Source organism: Jaculus jaculus, chromosome 1 (assembly GCF_020740685.1).
Source record: "Jaculus jaculus isolate mJacJac1 chromosome 1, mJacJac1.mat.Y.cur, whole genome shotgun sequence".
In the NCBI taxonomy this organism is placed as follows: domain Eukaryota; kingdom Metazoa; phylum Chordata; class Mammalia; order Rodentia; family Dipodidae; genus Jaculus; species Jaculus jaculus.
Window position 1 is genome coordinate 131,340,710 of NC_059102.1, and position 25,822 is coordinate 131,366,531.

At 40.5% G+C, this 25,822-nt stretch overlaps 1 protein-coding gene across 1 annotated transcript; it reads left to right on the forward strand.

Moving 5' to 3' along the window:
* The first annotated feature begins 2,974 nt into the window (after positions 1-2,974).
* Positions 2,975-24,751, forward strand: LOC101609589 (zinc finger protein 160-like). The gene is made up of 5 exons (XM_045131464.1): positions 2,975-3,069; positions 5,653-5,771; positions 9,836-10,038; positions 17,232-17,358; positions 21,781-24,751. The coding sequence occupies exons 1-5, from the start codon at positions 2,975-2,977 to the stop codon at positions 24,312-24,314; spliced, it is 3,078 nt and encodes a 1,025-aa protein (XP_044987399.1). The 3' UTR covers positions 24,315-24,751.
* The last annotated feature ends 1,071 nt before the right edge of the window (positions 24,752-25,822 follow it).

Sequence of the window (25,822 nt, forward strand, 5' to 3'; positions counted from 1 at the left end):
AAGGCACAAAAGCCTCAGAAGGATGGAGGCTCTGCCCAACAAATGTCTTTTTGATCCAGACCATGTGGCTTACCCCTTGGACAGCCCAGCTCTACAGAGACACCCATATGGGGAAAGCAGCATTAGAGACTTTAATTAATCGATACTGTATAGCCAGGATTCCCACAGTGTGGTAATGTGTCTGAGAAATGCCAGAGTTGTGCCTGCAATAACACTAAGCAGGGCCCCCTACCAGCCACTGGGAATATAAAGGACTAGAAAGAGCCCATTTGGAGATCTAGAAATAGACTTTACTGAATTGCTACCTAGCTGGGATACAAATATCTATTGTTCCTTGTAGGGACGTACTCAGGATGGGTAGAGGCATTCTCCACCAGAACTGGAAGGGTCAGAAAAGTGACAAGCCTTGCTGACTGAAATACTGCCTTGATATGGAATGCCTCCATCAATCAGGTCCAGACAATAAATCTGTTTTCTTAGCCAACGTTGCCCAAGGACTAGCCAAAGCTCTGTGAATGAAATGAAACCTAAACCAGGTTTATCAACCTCAGAGCTCAGAGAAAGTTGACAACATGAACCAAATCCTAAACAGGCTTTAAATAAACTCTGCCAGAAGACCCAGTTACCCTGGACTTCTATGCTGCCCATGGTTGTCCTGAGAGTGACATGCTCTCCCTGAGCAGGAATCAAGCTCTCACCCTATGAAACTGTATTTGGCAGATCTCCTCCTCTAATAGTAATTCCACAAAGGGGAGAGAAGTTTGAAATTTAGAAATTAGCACCCAGTCATAGCTACCAACCAAAGCCCTGATATATCACTGAGTACTAGAGAAACTTCTCTACCTTTAAGTAATCTGGTACATCCCTATAAACTGGGAGAACCTGTGTGGGTAAAAGATGTGCATAAAGAAACCCTTAAGCCCACAGCTTTACAAGTTGCAGGTGTGGAAGCATGGATTCATTACTCCAGAGTGAAAACAACTGCCCTACCTGAAGGATCAGTCAGGCGGACAACCACCCAGAGACCCTGAGAAACCCCTTTGAGTCACCTCTGAGCCCACCACCTCGCTTTGATAATACCAGAAGTTGGTCAATTTACACAGGGCTGAAGCTTGAGAAATCTGTCCTTCAGTCACAAACCTGGAGGCAGACCGGTACGTGCATGGCAGAAGCTTGAGGAATTCAACAAAAGATACCTTCGGGTCATGGTCATGATACATCCCCCACCCTGCTCTACTATGTTTAGTAGTACTGGTGATGCTGATACTTTCTGTAGGTCTAGTAACAATGGCCCAAAATAACAGGAGCCTTACAAGATCAGTTTAGCTCATTAGTAGCATTAGTCCTACAAAACAGAAAGGGGACCAGATCTGTTGACTGCTGAGATCTAAGTATATTGAATTCTCCCATTTGCTAGCCTGCTCCTATTTGGTCCTTGCATTCTCAGTCTGCTAAACAGATTTGTCTCCTATCTGGAATGCTTCTAGCTTCAGATGCTCCTCCCAGATACTAAAGGGTTAACAGTGCAGCCATATGAATTGTTGGTGTCTCTTAAATTTTTTATAAAAGACATCAAAGGTTGAGTGTGGGGGGAACATTTAAGCCAGAAAATCTAAAGACCCTGAAGCCCATTTCTCCAAGGCTGCCACTGCCCCCATCTCCAGGTCACATCCTGTTTTGCAATCTTCACTCTGTTTTACAACCCTAGAATAACGACTTCCCACGTCTATAATCTTGCTCAATGCAAAGAGAAACATTCCAGGGCTAGAGAGATGGCTTAGCAGTTAAGGCACTTGCCTGTGAAGCCTAAGGACCAGGCTCAGTCAGTCATTCCTACCACCTGCCCCACTTGCCGCAGGCTCCCTTTTCCCGTTTCCTCTCTTAAAGCTACAGCACTGACACCCAAATCTGGGGCAGACTAATAAAATATTTTGATTCATTAGGTATCTGGTCACTGACTCTGCTCAGACCCCCTCCCCACTCCCACCTCGGGGGTGGGGGGGGGGAAACAAACAGCTGACACAATCAACCTGTCAGCAACAAAACAAGATGAAGAGCAATGTTCACAGTGAGCTGTCACTGTGGGAACTATGTACTTGCAGCTCTGCTGGAGTTTGTGAAATATTTGACATGAGAGCAAGCAGAATGAACAGGACTGCAAACAGAAGGGTGCAGTAGATGGCAATGGAAGTGACATTTTCAAAACATTTTTTAATGAGATTTAGAATTCAGCATTAGAAAAAATAAATAAAAGAGCAGAGGGCTTTCTGCATTGGCTGTAGGATTAATCCCAATGGCCAAGGTCTATGCTCTGAATCATTCTCTTGAACATGTCTTAGCTGGTCCATTTTAATGTTTAATAGAAAATTCTACCAACTAAGAAAAAAGACACTGGATGGAGAGATTTCTCAGTGGTTAAAGGTGCTTGCAAAGCCAGATGGCCTTGGTTAGTACCCACATAAGGCTGATACCCAAAGCAGCGCATGTAGCTGGAAGCTTTTGTTTGTTTTTGCAGTGGCAGGAGGTCCTCTTATTTCATTCTCTTTCTCTCCTGCAAATAAATTAATTTTTAAAAAGGCAGAAAAGTAGGAAGCTCAGACCAACAAAGTAGGACAGTTTTATTCATTTCCTCAGATTAAAAAACCTGACCAATTTTTGTTTTGTGAGTTGAAACATGGAGTGGGTCATCAAATATGGAAGTCATAGATATTAGCTACTATCTTAGGATCAATGGCTTTGCATATTTTCTCTTTCCTTGTTATATGTTAAAGTTAGTTTTACAAATTAGTCCATAGGTTTCAATAGACCTGTGATAAAATACGCCATGCCACTTTGGCCCACAGTGGACAGTTGCTGTTTGGACTGCATCTCTCCCTGTGGAGAATGGGTGAGAAATTGCTTTGCTTGTCTGAATTGCACATTTATCTTATACACAAACAAAACCAGAGTGACTTCTTTGTGCAGAATTTCAAACATGGTAACAAGTACATGTGGAAGTGGAAAAGTTAAAATGTGTGGCAGTGACTTATGGTCTCTTCAGTTTCGTGACTTTCCCAACAGCCCAAAGCTGTGGGCCAGTTTTGATGTAGTTTGAAAATTTTTAAACTGTAAAACATTGATGTGTTATTAAATATATGTAGCATATGTATATTTTAATCTTTGTTTTCTTTTGATCATTTTCTCACATTTACTTTCATTATTCCTGCTGTTTTTCCCAGATACCTGTTTTTATATTTTAAATGCAATCTTTTATTCAATATTGTTATGATTTCTTCCATCTTTTTCAAAATTTGTTTCTAGTCCTGGTATGTTGGCACATGCCATTAATCCCAGCACTCAGGAAACAGAGGTAGGAGAAGGACCAACCTGGGACTACAGAGTGAGTTCCAGGTCAGCCTGAGTTAGAATAAGACCCCATCTTAAAGAACATCTGTGTCTCTTGATTTATATATATTAATTTATATAAAATCATCCTGTGATGTTTCCTTAATGTTGGCAATAGCTTGCTCATTGACTATCTTGGGTTTTTCAGACTTGTTATTATTATATATCATCTACAAACAGAAGTTATTCAAGTATATTGATTTGGATAAAGCCTTCAATATAATACCATGGTGGTTTGAATCAGATGTCCCCATAAACTTATGTGTTTTCAATGCTTGGTCCCCCAGTTGGTGGCAATTTGGGAAGTGGAGCCTTGCTACAGGAGGTGTGTTACTAGGGGTGCGATTAGGGATGTTATAGCCAGCTCCCTCTTGTAAAACCTTAGCTCACTCTCTTGCTGCTATTTGCCACCTGCTGTGGCAGATGTGATTTTCCACCTCTGCTCTAGGACCACTGTTTTCCCTGTCATCATGAAGCTTCCCCTTGAGACTATAAACCAAATTTTAAGCCCTTTACTCCCATCAGCTGCTTTTGGTCAGGTGTTTTGTCCTAGCAACACAAAGGTAACTGCAACAAAAATTAAAAACAGGGGCTGGAGAGGTGGCTTAGTGGTTAAGGCACTTGCCCTGCGAAGCCTAAGAACCCAGGTTCAATTCTCCAGGTCCCACATAAGCCAGATGCACATCCATCTGGAGTTTGTTTGCAGTGGCTAGAGGTCCTGGTGCACCCATTCTCACTCTTTTTCTCTCTCTCCCTCTCTCTGTCTCAAATAAATAAATAAAAGTACAATCTTTAAAAAAAATTTAAAAAAAAATTAAAAACAACTGAATATGGTGCTGCCATGTGACAAGATTGGGGGGGGTCATGGTCACCCTTTAATTTGTGCTCACTTATGGGGTTTAAAATATCACCTTTCTCTACCTATGCCATGGCTGAGATGGTTCCCATTTCACAAGTGGGGAAAACAAGGATGGCACATGCAGTGTCCACAGCTGAGGACTGTGAAATAATCAGGATTCAACATCTCAGAGCCAAGCTCTACTTTAGCCAATGCCTCATTACCTATTGAGGTGAACACATCTAGGCCTGGATTGCCACCCGGTGGAAGTAAGAGTTCAGTGCACCTGAGCAGTGTCTACACTTGACATTCCAGAAAGGAGTGTGTCCAGGTTCCACAAGCATATCAGCAGCTTAATAAACCAGTGAAAAAATAACTTAGAAAAAGGGAAACTCAGTCCTAGTCAGGAGAGAAAGGCATCCATTTCTGTCAGCTTGGCAAAATCTCACTAAATTTTATCTCCTATAAATTGCAAGTGAATAAAGCATGACTTTTTAAAAAAATGCCAAGTTTTCTAAGAATTAAGAAGGCTCACTGTAATTGCAACATTTCAAAAATCATATAACCTGAATTTTGTAGCATCTAAGTATTAATGGGTAGGAGAGATTCTCATGTCTTCCCTCCTTGGGAAGTGTGTGCATATGCACTCCAGTGTCCTTTAAGAGGCAGGCATGAGAAAAGTCTGAGCGAGTGAATATGGAGACAGGTTATAAACACTCTATTAACCACTGTAGATAAAGGCAGTAAGTTTAAACATCTGCCATAATTTCCACCTTTCTTTGTAGAATTTTGCCTTTGCTTTCTCTTACAATATTTGAAGATTCTCAGTTTAATAGATTATACACTCATTTTAATGGTCCTAAAATTGCTCTTGAAATATATATTTTTTAATATTTTATTATTTATTTGAGAGAGGGAGAGCAAGATGCAGATAGAGAAAGAAAGAATGAGCTCGCCAGAATCTCTAACCAGATACATGTATGTGCATTTGGCGTTATGTAGGTACTGGGGAATTAAACCCAGGTACTTAGGCTTTGCAGACAAGCACCTTAAATGCTGAGCCATCTCTCCATCCCTTTGAAATTCATTATTACAAAGTTGCTTTACCAAAACCAACCATTAGCTTCCCTTACATGTTAAATGCACATCTTCTCACATTAATCAACAGCACAGATTGAATGCAAAAACAGTTGAGAGGAAAAGGGACATGACAACAGGGTTGTTTTTTTTTTATCACTATTACGAAACAACTTACGGCAAAAAGTGTATCCCTACTGGATTAGGTCTCCATTAGTTAGGATGAGTTATTTGGTCATGCAGTTTCCCAGCAAGTATTCCTCCTATGCAAATGAAGGCAGTCATGATTAGTCAGTGTTTTCTCTTGGGTGGTTTGGGTGAGCCACTCTACTCTGATTTTCTCCTTTATTCAGACTGGCCACAGCTCTAGGGTATTGGGTTGTAGTAACAGTGATTGTTGCACTATTATACCAGAATGTTTCTGTTTACTGGAATGATTTCTGGACCAAACTTGTACTCATCCCACCCCCAGGTAAGGTCTCACTCCAGGCTGATCTGGATCTTACTCTATAGCAAGCTGGTGCTGAGCTGGAAGCCTCCTCCCTGTTGACTAGCTGTCAGGATGCTAAAAAGAGCTATACAGCAGTTTGGGGTATAAAATTCATTACTGGTCTTAACCAGCAGTAGACCCTGCAAACTTTATAGCTGGCCAGCCAGGTAAAATATACCAACTGGTGCAATAGTGGTATGTCTGTTATGGGAGAAATCAACTGTTCTCTGATTGGATTTGAGACTTTCTCTATGGAACAGAATTCCTGCCTGGTACTGAAAACCTAATGAAAATTCTATGGCTGGGAGGTTAGGCCCTAGGGAGGAAACTATTACTATTTTCTGGCTAAATGGATATATTATGCCCACCACACTTCCCTCTCAAATACTTGTTTATGCCCATAGCTTAATCCTACTCTCATTTTTGGTTAGAGAAGCTTCTCCTTTCCACATGGCAGTGACAACTGGGGTGACTAAAAATTCATTAAAGTGCTGAGAAGTGACAGTGAAGTGTTCAGCACTGAGACATTTCTGTCATACTCTCCAAGGCTCAGAGAGAATTACAGAAGAGGTGGCAGAAAGAATGTTAAGAGCTATAGTCTTACAGACACAAAATGTCTTTGATATACATGATCTCACAGTGGCTGATGTTACTTACACAAGACCTGACTGATAGGAGGGGAAAAAATAATGACTTCAAAATAGAAGAGAGACTAGTTGGAAAGAAGGGATTCTATGGAGGGGGACTTGGGAGGGAGGAAACGGGAAGGTAGTGGTGAGAGGATTATGATTATGATATATTCATATATATGGAAATTGTCGACAAAAAAGTTTGAAAAAAAGTGAGAGTGGCTGGCCATGATGGTGCATGTTTTTAATTCCAGTGCTTGGGAGGCAGAGGTAGGAGGATTGCTGTGAGTTTGAGGCCAGCCTAGAGCTATAGAGTTCCAGGTCAGCCTGGGCTAGAGACCCTACTTTGAACAAAACAAAACAAAGAGTAGCATTAATATATGGGCATAGTCAAAAATATTTAGTAATTTGGTGGGCATAATATACCCATTTAGCCAAACAATAGTAGTATCCCCTTCTCCTTCCACCCAGGACTTATAAGGTCCCCAGCCATAGGCTTTTGATTAGGTTTTCAAAACTAGGCAGGAATTCCCTCTCATGGAAAGGGCCTCAAGTACAGAGAGCAGTTGGCTTCCCCCATAACAGACATACCACCACCATTTCAGCAGTTGGCACATTTGATCTGCCTGGCCAGCTTTGAGGCTTGCAGCGTTCACTATTACTTAGAATACTTGATGACTTTTTTCCTCCAACAGGCTGCATAGTTGTTTCCAGCATCCTGACAGCTAATCAACAGAGTAGAAGCTTCCAATTCAACTCCAGTTTGATTTCTTAGTGTCCTGAAGTAGGTGCTGTCTTTAGCAATAGGGTCCTACCATCTAGTTCAGTGGGCCTTTCTACCTTTGTTTTTTTTTTTTTTTTCATGCATCTTTCTATCAGATTTTACCAGGTCTTGTTCCAATAACCCCTCCCCCCAACACATCATTGTCCTAAACCTGTAGACTTTTTGAATTCTAGAAACTACAGAACTCATATACACATCTGATCATAACAGATGTTACCTCCAAGCAACTGCAGAACTTGGGCCAAACAACCCCTAAATTAAGGGTCATCATCTGTGATATTAAGGCTCCCCTATGGAAACTGGACTGCTGCTGCAAGCTATAACAACTTGGGACCTGCTTACAGATCATGCTGAGATAACATTCAACCAGGTCCATTGTGACCAGGACTGCTTCACTGTGCATGCCTATTGCCCCTACCCAATTCTTTCTCAACTTCAACCTGAATGTCATGTCACCACTCCAAAGATTTACTCAAGAATAAATGGACCCCTGGGTTTGTCCATATTCCTTGTATCCATACTGACTGAATCTTTTCTTCACCCTCACTCATCTCTTATTGATGCATTAAGACTGTGCCCAAGTTTCACTGTGAATGATGTGAGGCTCTTTAGGGCTAACAGGACCCTGAAAACAAGAACAAGAAATGTCTTAGAGCCTGTACGGGGAGAATCTGACATTTTGTTGTCTCTGTGACCTGGAATAACTCAATTTCTGGGAAGAGTGCCCTTTTCCAGAAATCCTGACCCCAGGATTGGACTGACAGTATTGTAAACTGCCTGTATAGAAAACTCACATAAAAGACCCTAGCTTGAGTTTCAAGGTAGGGTTCTCACACCCCTTCTTGCCTCCTTGGGCAAGAGCCCTGTCTTCTTTCTCTTAAGTTCTACCTATAATCTAACAAACTCTTTTTGAACTTTATTCTCTGGCCTGTGGATTTCATGCATCAGATTCATAAGAACCTGAAAAGGTCACTGACTCGTGACATGACCAGTGAGTCAGAAATCCTAATTCTTCAGTTACTGCCCACCCAAGAGCCAAGATAAGGCTCTGTTGCAATTACCTTCTCTTGCTAGGATAAATTACCCAGCCCAAAGTAGCTGATGGGAGGAAAGTTGCTTGTTTTGGCTTACAGATTAAAGGGGAAGCTCCATGATGGCAGGGGAAATCTGCATGAGCAGAGGCTGGACATCACCTCTGCCATAGCAGGTGGAAACAGTAGCAAGGTGAGCCAAACACTAGCAAGGGAAGGCTGGCCATAATCCCCTAAGCCCATCCCCAACAACACAACTCTTCCATCAAGGCTATAATTCCCAAATTCCACCAGCTGGGACCCAACCCTGAGTTTATGAGGGACACCTAGTTCGAACCACCACAGACTCCAAACTCTCAAGACACCACAGAATTCCCATATTAGCTGGAGCTAGGGCTTTTGCCCTGAAATTCCAATAACACCAAGAAAGTTAAGTAAAATGTAAAATACTTGTCTCTATTCTGTCCATTTGTGAATATATGTAATTGATAGGACTTCAGATTAAATGCTCATGTCCTAGACAGCTGAAGTTCATCAAGGTGGAGCTCTGCCTTAAAACTACTGCCTCAAAGAAGCCCTGAATTCATATGGAAAACTCAACACCAATCCAAAACACCAGACACAATCAAGACACAAGTTGTCTGTGCAACTGGCACAGCTCTCACCTCAAAGGGTATAAGAGATAGTTTATTCTGGAGCCAAATATGAGTGAACATGGCTTGGGAATACAGATTTAGGTTGCCCCACATTTCATGTTCCAATGTGTTAACAGTTTCATGAAGATTTTACAGTTACTGAACAAAAGAAAGTCCTAAGCCAAGGCACTTTTCAAATACACTGGTTGACCATCGGGTAGGCAGGTTACAGTAAAGTGTGGAAATCTCCATTAGAGGCTTAAGATTTTACCTGATGACATTTTTAGCCCTTGGGTTGGTGGAAGCTGGAAGTCTGTTCTTACATTCCAAAAAGAATCACACCTGATCCACTGATAGTCACCAGGATGTTAGCTCAGACACAGAGGTGGGCAATAAATGGCTATTGGGGGCAATAAATGGCTAAAGATAGCCCAAGGTAATTTGACTTTGACTTGAAACATTCCATCTTTCTGTGATCAGCTCACAGGAGTTTTATCAGTCCATTCAGCCTTGCTGGAATTCCAGTAGGTGTAAGAGAGCTTTTCTGCGAACCTTAGTTCACACAAGAAACTCATTCTCGCCTCACTCACCCACAGTTTGGTCCCATTTATTCTCAAGACCTGACGTTCCCAGTACTCAGGAGGCAGAGGTGGTAGAAGGAGCACTGTGAGTTCAAAGCCAGCCTGGGACTACAGAGTGAGCACTAGGTCAGCCTGGGCTACAGTGAGACCCTACCTCAAAAAAAAAAAAAAAAATGCGGGGCGTGGTGGCGCATGCCTTTAATCCCAGCACTCGGGAGGCAGAGGTAGGAGGATTACAGTGAGTTCGAGGCCACCCTGAGACTACATAGAGAATTCCAGGTCAGCCTGAGCGAAACTGAGACCCTACCTCGAAAAACCAAATAAATATATAAATAATAAAATAAACCAAGGATATAAGCCTTGAGCCGGAACTCCTGTCCAATCAGCGGTGCCATGGGAAGACCGTCCAATCAGGCTGACCGTCAGGCCTGGGGGCAGGCATTCAAAATCTCGCGGGCTTTCGCTGGAGTCGGCCATCTTGCGCTTGGTCCCTGCGTCAGAGGCGGGAGTTGCTGGGCGTCCGTGGGCTTGTGTCCTGAGGCAGGAGACCCGCACAGCTCGCGCCCGCTACCCAGGAAGCCTGGAGATGGTGAGTGCCCGCTGCACCCGCGCCGGGAGACGTCCCCGACCCGGCTGGGTGGAGACAGTCATCGCGTCACCTCCTCCGCGGGGCGAGACCAAGCCTGGAACTTGTCAGTCAGCTTCTCCGCTGAGCGGGGCGGGGTTCTGTCACTCAGCTCTTCCGCGGGGCGGGGAGAGGCGGGACCAAGTCTGGGTCCCACCAATCAGCTCTTCGCCGGTGGAAGGGGTCCTGTCACTCAGCTCTTCTACGGGGAGGGGCGGGACCAAATCTGGGTCCTACCAATCAACTCTTCCCCGGTGGAAGGGGTCCTGTCAGTCAGCAGTTCCGCGGGGCGGGGCGGGGCCTGGATCTTGTCTGTCAGCTCTGCCTGGGCTGGAAGGGGGTCCTGTCAGTCAGCAGTTCCGCGGGGCGGGGCCAGGCCTGGATCCTGTAGGTCAGCTCCTGGGAGGGAAGGGGCAGGCTGGAGTACAGCTTTCTGAACATTGGTTTCCAGAACCCCATGATGACAGTGCTCAGAATGTGCTCCTATTTTGAGATTTTATATACGCTGCAGGTCAAATCAACGTGGGTAAATGAGTGTGCACCTTTTCCTGGGTGCTGTAAGAGGTTGTATACTACTGTAGTATAGTAGAGGTGTTATGATGGAAGAACTTTGTGTTGAGTGACCATTACATCTCCACTTTGTGATAGTACCAGTGACAATCTACCCAGATAGCAATACCCTCACTTTCTCGTATGGGAAATATGTATCAATTATTATTTAAAATATACATAGCACTTGGTAGGTATATTCTTGTCAGGTTTAAAAAAACTAATTAACAACCTCCATATATATAAACAATGTACAATGATCCTAATCCCATTCCACTACCTTCTCTTTTCTCCCATCCCAAGCCTCCTATACTGAATCCCATCTTCTTTCCACGTAGTCTCTTGTATTTTGATGTCCTTATTTTCCCCCCTTCTATTATGCCACTGGCACTACTCAGCACTTTGGAGAGTTTTGAGTGCTGTGGTCACCACCATATGAAAAGAAGCTTCTCTAACCAAAAGTGAAAGTAGCACTAATATATATGCATAAACATAAGTATTTAGAGGGCACTAATATATATGCATAAACATAAGTATTTAGAGGGCAGCTTCATGTCTAATGTTAATATATCCATTTAGCCAGACAACAGTTGTAGTTTCTCATGCATGGCTTAAGACCTCCCCAGCCATAGGCTTTTCATTAGGTTTTCAGTAGTAGATAGCAGTTACCTCCCCATGAAGCAGGTCTCAAATCCAATCAGAGGGCAATTAGTTTACCCCATGACAGACATGCCATTATTACCCCAGTTTCCAGCATCATGACAGCTAATCAATAGGGAGGAGGTTTCCAGCTTAGAAGCCCAAGAATGTGGTGTCTTTAGCAATAAGGTCTAAGGGGTAACCAAGAGCCTTGGCAATAGCTTATACTGCTTGAGGAGCATCAGGGTCCTCTTTGACCAACAAGTTGTTGGAAGGTGACTACCTTGGAACTGAAATTTTCTTGTAACAGCATATGGCTTCTGGGTATGGGATTATCCACCTACACAGGGTACTTTCTGCCCAAATTCTCTCTTTTGTAACATATACATTATTAGGTAGCAAAGAACTAGATTTCCCCATATGGCTTATTCATCACATCTTAAATTTTTTTTGTTTATCATTTTTATTTATTTATTTGAGAGTAACAGACAGAGAAAGAGGGAGAGAGAGAGAGAGAAAGAGAGAGAATGGGCTCACCAGGGCCTCCAGCCACTGCAAACAAACTCCAGACACATGCCTCCCCCCCCCCCCCGCTTGTGCATCTGGCTAACGTGGGTCCTGGGGAAAGGAGCCTTGAACCAGGGTCCTTAGGCTTCACAGGCAAGCGCTTAACTGCTAAGTCATCTCTCCAGCCCACATCTTTAATTTTGATTATTCCTCCACCCATTCTCTATTCTCAGCCCCCCCCCCGTCCTCTCTTTGACTATTTACCCCCAGTATTCTGTCCCTCTACTTACATATATGTTATACTTTCCCCTCAAGCCTCCCCTACTCTTCTCTCCATCTCCCAATCTAGCTTCCTAGCTCCTATTGTTGACTCCAGTGAAACTATCTCACAAATCTAAACACATGAAGCTAGGGTATACATATGAGAGAAAACATGAATCATTTGACATTCTGCTTCTGTGAATTAAAAAAAAAAAAAACCTCCATTGCAAAAATGAATCTCATTTTCATTAACCATTCATCAGTTGATAGGCATCTAGGCTGTTTCCATTTTCTAGCTATTGTGAATACAGCATCAATAAACATGGATGAGTCAGAATTTCTATAGCAATGTATAGAGTCCTTAGGGTAATGGTATAACTGGTCCTGTGGCAAATCTATTTTTAGCTGTTCCAGGAACCTCCGCACTGATTTCCACAATGGCTATACCAGTTTACATTCTCACCAACAATGTAGAAGGGTTCCTCTTTCCCCACACCCTTCCCACCATTTATTGTCATTTAATTTCTTAGCCATTCTGACAGGGGTGTGATAGAATCTCAAAGAACTTTTAATTTGCATTTCCCTAATGGCTAAGGATGGCGAACATGTTTTTAGATGTTTATTATCCATTTTCATTTCTTCTTTTGGGAACTGTCTAGTTAGTTCTATAGCATATTTTTTTCTTGTTGTTCTTATTTGTTTGTTTGTCTTATCAAGGTACTGTCTCAGTCTAGCTGACCTGAAACTCACTTTGTAGTACCATGCTGGCCTGCAACTCATAGTGACCCTTCTACCTCTGCCTCCCAAGTACTGGGATTAGAGCATATGCCACCATGCCCAGCTTTGATTTCTTATGATTTAGTTTTTGTTTTTTTAATTCCTTGTATGTTCTAGAAATTAATACTGTCAGATTTATAGCTGGCAAATATTTTCTTCCATTCTGTAGGCTACCTCTTTCCTCTATTCACAACATTATTTGCTGTACAAAAGCTTTTAATTTCATGAGATTCTAATGGTTGGTTATTGGTTTTATTTCCAGGGTGACTGGGGTTCTATTCAGAAAGTCTTTGCCTATGCCAATATGTTCAAGTGTTGCTTCTACTTTTTCTCTATAGCAGTGTCAGAGCTTCATGTCTAATGTTAAGGTCTTTGATGCATATGGACTTGATTCTTATGCATGAAGAGAAGAATCTTTTTTCATCCTTCTACATATAAATATACACTTTTTTCTAGCACTGTTCATTAAAGAGGCTCTCCTCAGTGAATATTTTTGTTTAAAAATTGAGTGGCTATAGCTGCCTTGGTTTGTGTGTAGGTCCTGTATTCTGTTTCATTGATTTATATGTCTGTTTTTGTGTCACTAGCATACTATTTTGTTTTTTTGAGGTAGGGTCTTGCTCTAGCCCTGACTGACCTACCTGGACCTGGAATTTTTGTTACTTGGCTCTGTAATATATCTTAAAATCAAGTATGGTGATACTACTAGCCTTATTTTTGTTGCTCAGAATTGTTTTTGCTCTTGGAGTTGTTTTGTGATTCTAAATGAATTGTAGGACTTTTTTTGGTGTTTTTTTTTTTCCTAGTTCAGTGAAGAATACCATTGGAATTTTGAGGGGGATTGCATTAAATCTGTAGATTGTTTTTGGCAATATGGACATGTTTACAATATTGATTCTTCCAACATATGAACATGGGTTATCTTTCCATTTACTATAAGATCTTCAGTTTCCCTCTTGAATGCTTTCAAGTTTTCTTTGTAGAGTTACTTTACTTCCTTAGTTAGGTTTATTCCAGGTTTTTTTGTTTTGTTTTGTTTTGTTTTTGAGGCAGTACTGCATAGGAGTGTTTCCCTGATTTTATCCTCAGCACATTTGTTATTGGTATATAGGAGGGCTACTGATTTGTGTTAATTTTATATCCTGCTGCTTTTCTGAAAGCATTCATCAGTTCTAACAGTTTTCTAGTATAGTCTTCAGGGTCCCTTATGTATAGAATCACATCATCTTCAAATAATAGTGATTTTGTTTCTTTCTTTTCTGTTTGGAATCCTTTTATTTGTATCTCTTGTCTTACTTCTGTAGCTAAGACTTCCAATTCTATATTAAACAAAAGTGGAGAAAATAGTTCTGATTTTAGTGGAAATGCTTTGAGGTTTCCCCCATTTAGTATAATGTTTACTTTAGGATTGTCATATATAACTTTTATTATTTTGAAGTTTGCTTCTTCTATTCCAAGTTTCTTTAGGAATTTTGTCATTTCTGCATCTGTTGAGATGATAATGTGATTTTCGTCCTGGAGTCCTTTTATATGGTGTATGACATTTATTAATTTCCACATATTGAACCATCTCTGCATCCACTTGTTCGGGGGGAATGATCTTTTTCATGTGCTTCTATATTTTGTTTTCCAGTATTTTGTTGAAAAAAATTTTGCATCTATGTTCATGAAAAAGACTGGTCTGTAACTTTGTATTTTTGTAACATCTTTATCTGGTTTTGCTATTAGGGTAATTCTGGCTTCATAAAAGGATGTTGGTAGGGTCCTTTCCTTTTCTATTTTGAGGAATAGTTTAAGAAGCATTGTTGTTGGTATGTCTGTGAAGGTCTGATAAAATTCACCAGTGAATCCATCTGGGCCTGGACTTTTTTTAGCTGGATGTTATATATATATATGACTGCTTGCTGTAGGTCTGTTTCAATGCTTTATGTCCTCTTGCTTTAGTTTTGGTAGGTCATACATATCTAGAAATTCATCTGTTTCTTTTAGATTTTCCACTTTAGTGGAGTTTATGTTGTTGAAGTATGTTATAATTCTCTTAATTTCATTGGTTTCTGTTGGAATGGTGCCCTTTGAACCTCAAATTTTATTGATTTGGGTCTCTTTTGGTCAGTTTTGCTAAGAGTTTATCAGCCTTGTTTATCCTTTCACGAAGAACCAACTTCTTGTTTCATTTATTCATTCTGGTTTTTTTGTTGCTGCTGTTTTTATTTTTCAAGGCAAGGTCTCCCTCTATCCCAGGCTGACTTAGAACTCACTCTGTAGTTCCAGGCTGGCCTCAAACTTCAAACTCACAGTTGTCCTCCCATCTCTGCCTCCCCCTGCTGGGATTAAAGGTATGTGCCACCACACCTGGCTTATTTATCCTTCATATTGTTTTCTTCATTGCTATTCCATAAGTTTCTATCTATATTGTCATTATTTTTTTTTCTGTCTACCAAGTTTTGGTTTGGCTTGTTGTTTTTTAAGGCCTTAAGGTATAGCATTATTTATTTGTGACCACTCTAATTTCTTAATATTGGCACCTAAAGTTATAAATTTCACTCTTGAGCCTGCCTTCATTGCATCCCATAATTTGTTTTCCTTGTCATTTGATACTGTGGATTGTCTTATTTCTTCATTGACTCATTCATCATTCATAGTATACTGTTTAATTTCCATGAGTTTGTGCATGTTCTATAGTCTTTCTTGCAGTTTATTTTTAGATTTATCCCATTGTGATCAGGTAGAGTACAAGGAATTATTTCAGTTTTTTTGTGATTGTTAAGAGTTGCTTTGTGTCCTATATATGGTCTATACTGAGAAGAATGTGTATTCTGTAGCATTTGGATGGAATGTTCTGTTGATATCTGTTGGGTCCATTTGTTCTATGACTTCATTTCATCCAGATGCTTCTCTGTTTATTTTTTCCTGGGTTGACCTGTTAATTGGTGAGAGCTGAGTGTTGAAGACATTGTGCTCTTGCTAGCTGAGGCAGGGCCTGGAGAATAGATGCACTTCACTGGGGCCACTGACTGAAGCCCAGTTCTCATTGAAGGTGTGATTGCTGTGAGGTCCTGACTCCCTCCTGGTTTTCTGCAGAGGTCCCACCTACGTTACTAATTCCTTACACACCAGTAGAAGAGTATATTCTGTCTTGTCTTATCTTTTCCCCCAGGTTTCTTTGGTAGAGTTCCAATTCCATCATGGTTTGTTGTTGTTGTTGTTGTTGGATGGCACTCTAGACCATGCTGATCTAGAACTCACTCTGTAGCCCAGGCTGACCTTGAATTCATTGTGATCGACCTATCTTAGCCTCCTGAGTGATGGGATTAAAGAAGGGTGCTACCACTCCCAGAAGAATGCATATTCTTAAATTTTTTGTATTTCAAAAAACTATTGCTAATACTGGTTTTGTGGCTTTTATTGCCATCTTATTTTATTTATTTTTTTTTAAAGGTATTTGCTTTTTTTATTTAACCTTCCCAGGATTTGCCCAGCTGGGATTTGCTTACACTTGCATTAAGGGTAGAAGAAAGACCAAGTTGGAAAGTCAATAACATATGAAAACATTCTTAGGTGTAATAATAATTTGGTAATTTTAAAACATTGTCATTGAGTGTGTCACTTAAGTGAAATATTACAAATTTCTAACATACAAGCAAGTCAGATATAATTTTGATTAGATCTAGAAACAATCTTGAAAGTAGACTTATCTATATTCGGTGACATGGATTAATAGATAATTAAATTATGCTAATCAGGTACTTAGGCTGGTCTTTCCAGACAAAATAAACATGTGGTAAAATTTCTTTTTCTTTTTTTTTAAATTTAATTTATTAGTTTTCATTTCAGTGAATACAGGCAGTTTGGTACCATTATTTAGGCTCATCTGTGATCTACCCCCTCCCATTAGACCCTCCTTGTTAATGAAAATGGGTCGTGCATTGTGGAGTTAGCCCCCAGTTATTAGTATGATAAATGTCTCTGCAAATCATGACCCAACATGTAACTCTGACATTCTTTCTGCCCCCTCTTCCGCAAGATTTCCCTGAGCCATGTTGGGTTCATTTTTGGTCTGCTTCAGTGCTGAGGTGTTGGGGGCCTATTGCCATCTTATTTTGAGTTACTTAACACAGTAGAGAATGTATTTATATTTAAAAAGTCTCTTCCTGGTAATGGTGGCATACACCTTTAATCCTACCACTTGGGAAGCAGAGGTAGATTGCCATGAATTCAAGGCCACCCTAAAACTACGTAGTAAATGCCAGATCAGCCTGAGCTAGAGGGAGACCCTTTCTCAAAAAACAAAAACAAAAGCAAAAGTTTCTTAATGAAGAATTAAGGCCAATGCACAACTCCTACCTCTCATTCAACTTGGGTCAAATTAGGAACTCTGTCAATGTCTCTATGTTTAATATGCTGCATACTTATTTTTATTTCAGGATGTGATCACATTCAGAGACATCAGTATTGATTTCTCTCCAGAGGAGTGGGAGTGTCTGGATTCTGCTCAGCGGAATTTATATAGGGATGTGATGATAGAAAACTACAGAAACCTGGTCTCCATAGGTGAGGACAACTTCCCTATAGAATTACTGATTTACTATCAATGCTTAATTTCCTACTTTTGAACACTTATCTTTCGAAAGCTTCTACTTTGCATGAGTCCTGCTTTAATGGAAAAAAAAATAGGGCATGGGTATAAGCAAGAAAATTTCCATGTCTTGAACCATCCTATTTCTTGGGGCATACATCCTTCACTGTACTGATAAGTAAAGGAATTCAGTGGTATGAAATATTGTGCTCTATACCTTAACAGAAGTTTCTAAAGCTCATAGTCAGGGCTGAAGGGATGGTTTAGTGGTTAAGGTGTTTGCCTGTGAAGCCTAAGGACCCAGGTTCTATTTCCCAGTTCCCACGTAAGTCAGATGCACAGGGTGGTGCATGTATCTGTAGTTCATTTGCAATGGCTAGAGGCCCTGGCATACCCATTCTCTCTATATATCTGCCTGTTTCCTTCTCTTTCTCTCTCTCTCAAATAAAATAAAAAATAAAAACCAACCTCAGAGCCTCCTCCTTCCCCTCCAGTGATTAGCTCACACCTTCAGAGTGACAGCCACATCCCTTCTCTTTGCCTGTTACAGTCTGAATGATGTTTATTCTTCTGCTGCTTGGGGGGGGGGTGTACATTTCTAAAATGCTGCAATATTATAACACCACAGAAAAGCTTCTAGTATCATCTATATGTTCATTAAGACAATTTCCTCAGAGTTCTTTTTATTTTATAACTGTAATGACTGTTTTGTATGTATATAATGTATTTTGATTATAGTTCCCTCCCATGACTCTCTTTTGCCCCCACTCTTCCATACCCCTTCCACTGAGCCCCTTCTTTCAGCCAGTCCCTCTGTTTTGATATCACTGTTTTTGCCTGCCTTCATCATCCATCATGACATGTTAATGGACTCAATATTGTGCAGGTAGTATAGTCACTGTGATGTCATAAATATAACAGCCATCTGGTGGGAAGAATACTACATTCCAAAGCACTCTTCCCCATCCTCTGGCTCTTTTATTCTTTTCCCCACCTTTTCCACAGTGTTCCCCAAGCCTTGGTGGGTATGACAGCTTGTGTTTGTTTCTAAAACAGAGTCTCATATAACCTAGGATGGCCTTGAAGTTGCTATGTAGCCAAGGATGGCCTTGAACCTCTGATTCTGCCTTTACCTGTTATGTTCTGAGATTAAAAGCATGTGCCGTTTCTGTTTATATGCAGTGCTGAAGATCCAAAGGGCTTCAGGCACATTAAGCAAATACTCTACCAACTGATCTTCGTCCCCAGCCCATCATCAAAACACTTTGTAAATGGGGGCTGGGGAGGCGGCTAAGTTAAAGATGCATGCTTGCAAAGCCTGCCAACGTGTGTTCAGTTCCCCAGCTACCTATATAAGCCAAATTGACCTTTTTTATCCCCTAGTGCTAAGAGACCTTACCACATGCATTCATTCATATATGCACACACAAATAAATAAATAAATCATTGAAAAACCCTCTAAGTAGTTATAATGGACTTTCTGTGAATTTTTCTGTGCTATACTAAATGTCAGTGACTCATAAGCCTCCATTTAGTGGGTATATATAGTCACAACATTCACAACAGAAAATTATTGTTGACAGAGTAAAAAATGTCTCTATTTATTTAGAATTTTAAAAGTTATATTTTTCTTGTCTTGTGATTCCATTTTCTGTGTTTTTTTTTTTTTTTTTTACCAGTAGATTCCCTCAATCAGTATTTACTTATTTAGATGGTGGAAATTGAAAATGGGCCTCATGTATGCTTTTAGGATATGTTTTTAAGTTTTAGCTTTTATATTATGGTGGGGTGGCAATTTTCAATTTAGGTCAAGGTGTAAGGTAAAATTCAGTATGTCTAAACTATTGCCAGTAAGATCTATTTTTATGTGCATGTATAAAGGTAATGCATTTTGATCGTGACTTGTATATTTTCTGTCATGATTGGTATTCATAAATTGTTTCATGAGTCTTAATGGCAATTAGTGGTGAATCAGTTGCCTTTCCAAGAGAAACACGTTCACATTTTGAAAGTACCCTTTGAGGACCAGTGTCTTCTCTTGCTGTTGATTTTTATTTTTGTTCTTCTGTAGTCTGATAAAATACAAGGGATTCTCTTTCTATCTCTGTCTTCTGTCTGTCTCTTTCTTTTATGAAGTTAGTAGCCTCAGTGTTTGGTGCATAAGTGTTTATAGCAATTATATCTTTTCTTTTTTGTTTATTTTTTGGGGGGAAAGAGGAGGTAGGATTTCCCTCTAGCCCAGGCTGGCCTGGAATTCCTCAAGGTGGCCTCAGACTCATGGCAATCCTCCTACCTCTGCCTCCCAAATGCTGAGATTAAAGGTGTGTGCCACCATGCATGGCCATATCTACTACTTCTTTTTTAAAAAGTCCTTTTTTATTTGTAAGGAGAGAGAAAATGAATGAGTACACAGAGCCTCTTGCTACTGCAAATAAACTCCAGTTGCATGCACCATCACTTTGTGCAACTGGCTTTACATGGGTTCTAGGGATTTGAACCCAGTCCCTCAGGTTGTCCTAGCAAGCACCTTTAACCTCTGAGCCAACTGCCCATACCTGTTTTATCTTCTTGATGTATTGTTCCTTGTATTAATATGCATTCTATCTTTCTCTCCTCTTTTCATTTTTCAAGGTAGGGTCTCACTCTAGCCCAGGCTGACCTGGAATTCACTATGGAACTATGGAATCTCAGGGTGGCCTCAAACTCAGGGCAATCCTCTTACCTCTGCCTCCCGAGTGCTGGGATTAAAGGCATGTGCCACCACACCTGGCCCCCTCACAGCTTGTAGTAAATAGCAATTATCTTCTCATTGCTGGAACAAAACACCCAACCAAAAGCAGCTCAGAGGAGGGAAAAATTTATTTTAGCTTACAGTTTCAAGAGATAACTTCATCATGGCAGGGAAACATGACACAAGCAAGACAGCAAAATGTCACATAACTTGGGAAGTAGCAGCAAGAGTGAGATAGTCAGCACTGGAAAGGTGACTGGACTATAAAATCCCAAGACTCACTATAGTGACAGACCTACAAGGCTGCACATTCTGAAAACTTCACAACTTTCCCAAATTGCCCCTACCTGGATCCAAGTATTCAAAACACATGAACCTAAAGGGAGCACCCATTTGTTAACTTTATATTTTTGACCTGTTAACCATGAAGTCCCATGAAAATTTTTCTCTGGTCATGCTTGGGTTCTAAATTCCTCTTATACTTGCATGTTAACTTCTCTTTCTAGGTTTAGGAAGTTTGCTGTAACAATTCATCTAATAACCCTTAAATTCCTCTACATTGTCTCAGCCACTAATTATACCTTGTGAATTGTAAGATTTGGACTCTTGAATATGTGTAAATTCTTGAAAATATTGTTGATGTTCCTTGTTTTTTTTTATTTTATTTTATATACAATATAAGAGATTATACTCATCTGTCCCCTTGCCCAGCCCACACCACCCTGGGGGCCCTCCCCCATGTTATCCACTGTGGGCCATGAAGGCCTAAGTTAGTCCCTGTGGAGTAGTGGAGGGACCATGTCCAGGGTATTCCTACCCACTCTGTGGCTTTTACAGCCTTTCCATCCCTCTTCCTCAATATTCTCTGCACTGTGGCAGGTCTGTTAGCAGTCTGATTTAGTTTAGTTCTTTGTAACCTCTGGATTTTTGCTTTGATAGGTTTTGATTGAGCACTGTGTCTGTCACCATGTCCCTAAAGCTGTTTGTCAGGCTAGCAGTATTAGCGGTTTTCATACCATCTCTTCCTCTGCACTTTCTTCTGTTTTCCTTGCTTAAATGTTGAGCTCATCTGGAGTGCCCTGAGTTCCTAGGTTTTAGAAGGTCTTAAAAATAAATGTGACCCAGCACTCGGGAGGCAGAGGTAGGAGGATCACTGAGAGTTCGAGCCCACCCTGAGACTACAGAGTGAATTTCAGGTCAGCCTGAGCCAGAGTGAGACCCTACCTTGAAAAACCAAAAAAAAAAAAAAAAAAAAAATGTGAGCCACATATTTGTTGTTAAATTCATATGCCTGTGGATACGAGGTACATTGGGTTTATTATTAACTCTCCACTGATATCACCTGCCAGGTATAATTTTTACATATATTAGTTTAAAAGTCTTTTCACCTGAGTCTAACTTTTTTTTTTTTTAATTTTTTATTTATTTATTTGAGAGTGACAGACACAGAGAGAAAGACAGATAGAGGGGAGAGAGAGAATGGGCGCGCCAGGGCTTCCAGCCTCTGCAAACGAGCTCCAGACGCGTGCGCCCCCTTGTGCATCTGGCTAACGTGGGACCTGGGGAACCGAGCCTCGAACCGGGGTCCTTAGGCTTCACAGGCAAGCGCTTAATCGCTAAGCCATCTCTCCAGCTTTTGATAAGTTTTTATTTTTATTTCTTTCAGCTGTGTCTTCTCATTATACCCAAGGCTTGTCATCAAAGCAGAAGATTAAGCATTCATTCCCCAAAGTGATAAGTCATCATGGAAATTGTGACCTTAACAGTTTACACTTACAGAAAGAATCAGAAAGTATGGTTGAGAGGGAAGGTCAGAAAGCATATTCTGGTTCACATAACGAATTTGCAATGACTAACAGTAGTCACAATATTTCTGTCAGTAGAGATCCAAAAGTGAAAACATCTCAGAAAACCCCTCAAATTATGCCAATAACTTTTGAAGATCAAACTCTTTCTGTAAATAAAAATCCCCAGCAACTTCTGTCACATACCTTTCCTATGAAAGGAAATTTGGAAGGTCTGCAAAGAGTCTTAGATCATGATGCAGTTACTAGCTTAAACAATTTAACATCCATCACTGGAGTAAACTTGCATTCAAATATTTCTGTAGACAGATTGGAAAATGAGGAACAGATTTCTAAAAGTGACCAGTTGGAGAGTTCCTTTGCAAAAAGTTCACTACTCTACAATCAAAAAACAAGTACTCTGTACACTAAAAAAGACAGTTTTAATGAATATAGGAGTATCTTTTCTTATCCTTCGTTGTTAAATCAAAATGCAGATATAGATACTTTACAAGCAGAGTGCATATTTAATGCAACTATGCAGGCCACAACCAAGCTTTCTACAGTAAACAATTACCAGGATAATTATACTGCTGAGAAAAGCAATGAATGCATTGGCACAAATAAAAATTTTAACCATGGCTCAGATCCTGATAAACATCACTGTAGTCCAGAGAACCTTTATAAAGGAAGTAAATGTGGGAAAGTCTTTTATCAGTGCTCAAAAAGTATTCATGGCAGTCCCAGTGTTGACAAGGCTTATGAATGTAAAGAATGTGGTCAGACGTTTAGTCAAAGTTCAAGCCTTATTCGACACCAGAAAATTCACAGTGGAGAGAAACCCTACAAATGTAAAGCAGGTGCCAAAGCCTTTAACAATAATTCATCTCTTACTCAATATCAGAAAATTCATACTGGAGAGAAGCCCTTTGCATGTAATGAGTGTGGTAAAACCTTTTTTGATGCTTCAAAACTTACTAGACACCAGCAAATTCACAGTGGAGAGAAACCCTTTCCTTGTAAAGAATGTGGCAAGGCCTTTAACAATTATTCATACCTTACTGTACACCAGAAAATTCATACTGGAGAGAAACCCTTTGCATGTAAAGAGTGTGGTAAAAGCTTTTTTACTACTACAAAACTTACTCGACACCAGCAAATTCATAGTGGAGAGAAACCTTACAAATGTAAAGAATGTGGCAAGGCCTTTAACAATTACTCATACCTCACTGTACACCAGAAAATTCATAGTGAAGAGAAGCCTTACAAATGTAATGAATGTGGCATGGCCTTTTACAGAAAGTCAATCCTCACTCGACATGAGTATCTTCATACTGGAAAGAAACCCTTTGTGTGTAAAGACTGTGGTAAAGCCTTTGCTATGATTTCATACCTTGCTGAACACCAGAAAATTCATACTGGGGAGAAACCCTTCCAATGTAAAGAATGTGGCAAGGCCTTTAAGAGTTATTCATACCTTCCTATACATCAAAAAATTCATCGTGGAGAGAAATCCTTTGAATGTAAAGAATGTGGCAAAAGCTTTTATACTGCTGCAAAACTTGCTGAACACCAGAAAATTCATAGTGTAGAGAAGCCCTACAAATGTAAAGAATGTGGCAAGGCCTTTAAAACTTATTCATATCTTACTCTACACCAGAAAATTCATAGTGAAGAGAAACCCTACAAATGTAAAGAGTGTGGTAAAAGCTTTTATACTGCAGGAAAACTTAATCAACACCAGAAAATTCATAGTGTAGAGAAGCCATACAAATGTAAAGAATGTGGCAAGGTCTTTAAGAATAATTCATCCCTTACTCGACACCAGAAAATCCATAGTGGAGAGAAGCCCTTTGCATGTAATGAGTGTGGTAAAACCTTTGTCACTATTTCAATACTTCATCGGCATCAGAAAATCCATTCTGGGGAAAAGCCCTTTGAATGTAAAGAGTGTGGTAAAACCTTTCTTATTATTTCAAATCTTACTCGACACCAATCTATTCATCGTGGAGAAAAGCCATACAAATGCAAAGTGTGTGGCAAAGCCTTTAACCAGAGTTCAACCCTCAGTCAACATCACACGGTTCATACTACAGAGAAGCCATACAAATGTAAAGAGTGTGGCAGAGCCTTTAAAACTACTGTATGCCTAAAGCAACATCTCAGAATTCATACTGGAGAGAGACCCTATCAGTGTCAAGAATGTGGCAAAACCTTCAAGATGAATGAACACCTCCGACGTCATCACACGATTCATACCAGAGGGAAGCCCTACAAATGTAATGATAGTAGTCAAGCTTTTAAAGCTCACTCTGTATTGGACACTAAAGCAGTGATGATTGAAAATGTGGCAAATCCTGTACCAGGTGTCCCACCCTTACATAACTTACATTGGAAGGAAGCACTGAAAATGTAGTGTGGTAAAACCTTTAGTATGATTTAAAACCTTGCTCCACAACAAATATTCATAGTGGAGAGAACCCCCATAAACAGTGTGTGTAAAAACCTTTAACAATGATTTAATTCTGAATCAATGTCATAGGATTCATATTGGAGTGAAACCCTAAAAATATAAAGAAAATGTCAAAACTTCTGGAGGATATTACAACCTTACTGACCTCCAGAGTTCATTCCGGAGAGAGAACCTACCAATATAAAGGATGTGATCAAGTCTTTCACATGTGGTCAGTCCTTATGTGGTACACCAAAGAACTAATACTGGAGAGAGGGCTGGGTAAATGGCTTAGCAGTTAAGGCATTTGCCTGCGAAGCCTAAGAATGCTGGTCAGTTCCCTAGTAGCCATGTAAGCCAGTTGCACAAGGGGGCACATGCATCTGGAGCTTGTTTGCAGTGGCTAGAAGTCCTGGCATGCCCATTCTCTTATCTGCCTGTTCCTCTCTTTCTCAAATAAATAAATTTTTTTTAATACTGGAGAGAAACCCTATGTGGTGGTTTGAATCAGGTGTCCCCAAAAACTCATGTGATCTGAGTCCTTGATCCCCAGCTGATGGCGATTTGGGAGGTGGAGCCTTGCTGCAGGAGGTGTGCTGCCAGGGGTGGTTTAATAGTTTATTAGCCCCTTGCTTCCCAGTGTTTGGCTCACTTGCCTGCATGTGCCACCTGCTGTGGCAAGCAGGTAATGTCTAGCCTCTGCACTACCATATTTCTCCTGCTATTATGGAGAGTCTTCTCAAAATTGTAAGCCAAAATAAACAACCTTCTTCCCATAATCTGCTTGTCATCTGCTGTTTATTGTCAGTAATGAGAGGTAACTATGGAAAATTGGTACCATAGTTGTGGGGTCATTGCTGCTAGAAACCAGACTCTGGCTTTTGGCCTTTTAGAACTGATTTTCAGGAGAAATGTGGAAGAATTTGAAAACCTGGTCTCATAGATACCTTGCAATGCTGTAGGGAGAAATTGATAGACTGTTCTGGTGAGAGTTGAAAGACCTAAATGCAGTAGGTACTATCAAACTCTGCAGGCTTGGCCTTAGGAAGGGAAGAATGAGCTTCATCTAGACTGGACTAGAAGAAGTTTGTATGAAAGGCTTGATGCATTGTGCCTGTGTCCTGATAACGTGCAGGGTTGTATTGTGTGGAATTGGACTGTTGTGAGCTGAAGGATATGACACAGAATTGAAAGTTTCAGTTGTCATACAGTGGCCATTCAGCTGCAATTATTAGAAAGATTAGTTATTGACATTGGGTTAGATGTACATCATTGGGACAGTAGAATGTCGATTATTTTGGAAGTAGGAGGCCTGAGTGCTAAAGGAGTATCCTGATTTTCAAAGTTTTCTTTATTTCTGCATGGATTAAAAAATTTGGTAGCCCTCCTGGCACTGTGGTAGCCTAAGAAATGCAGAAAAAAAGAGGATTATTGGATTTGTAACACAGATTTGCTTTTTGGAAATGGCCACT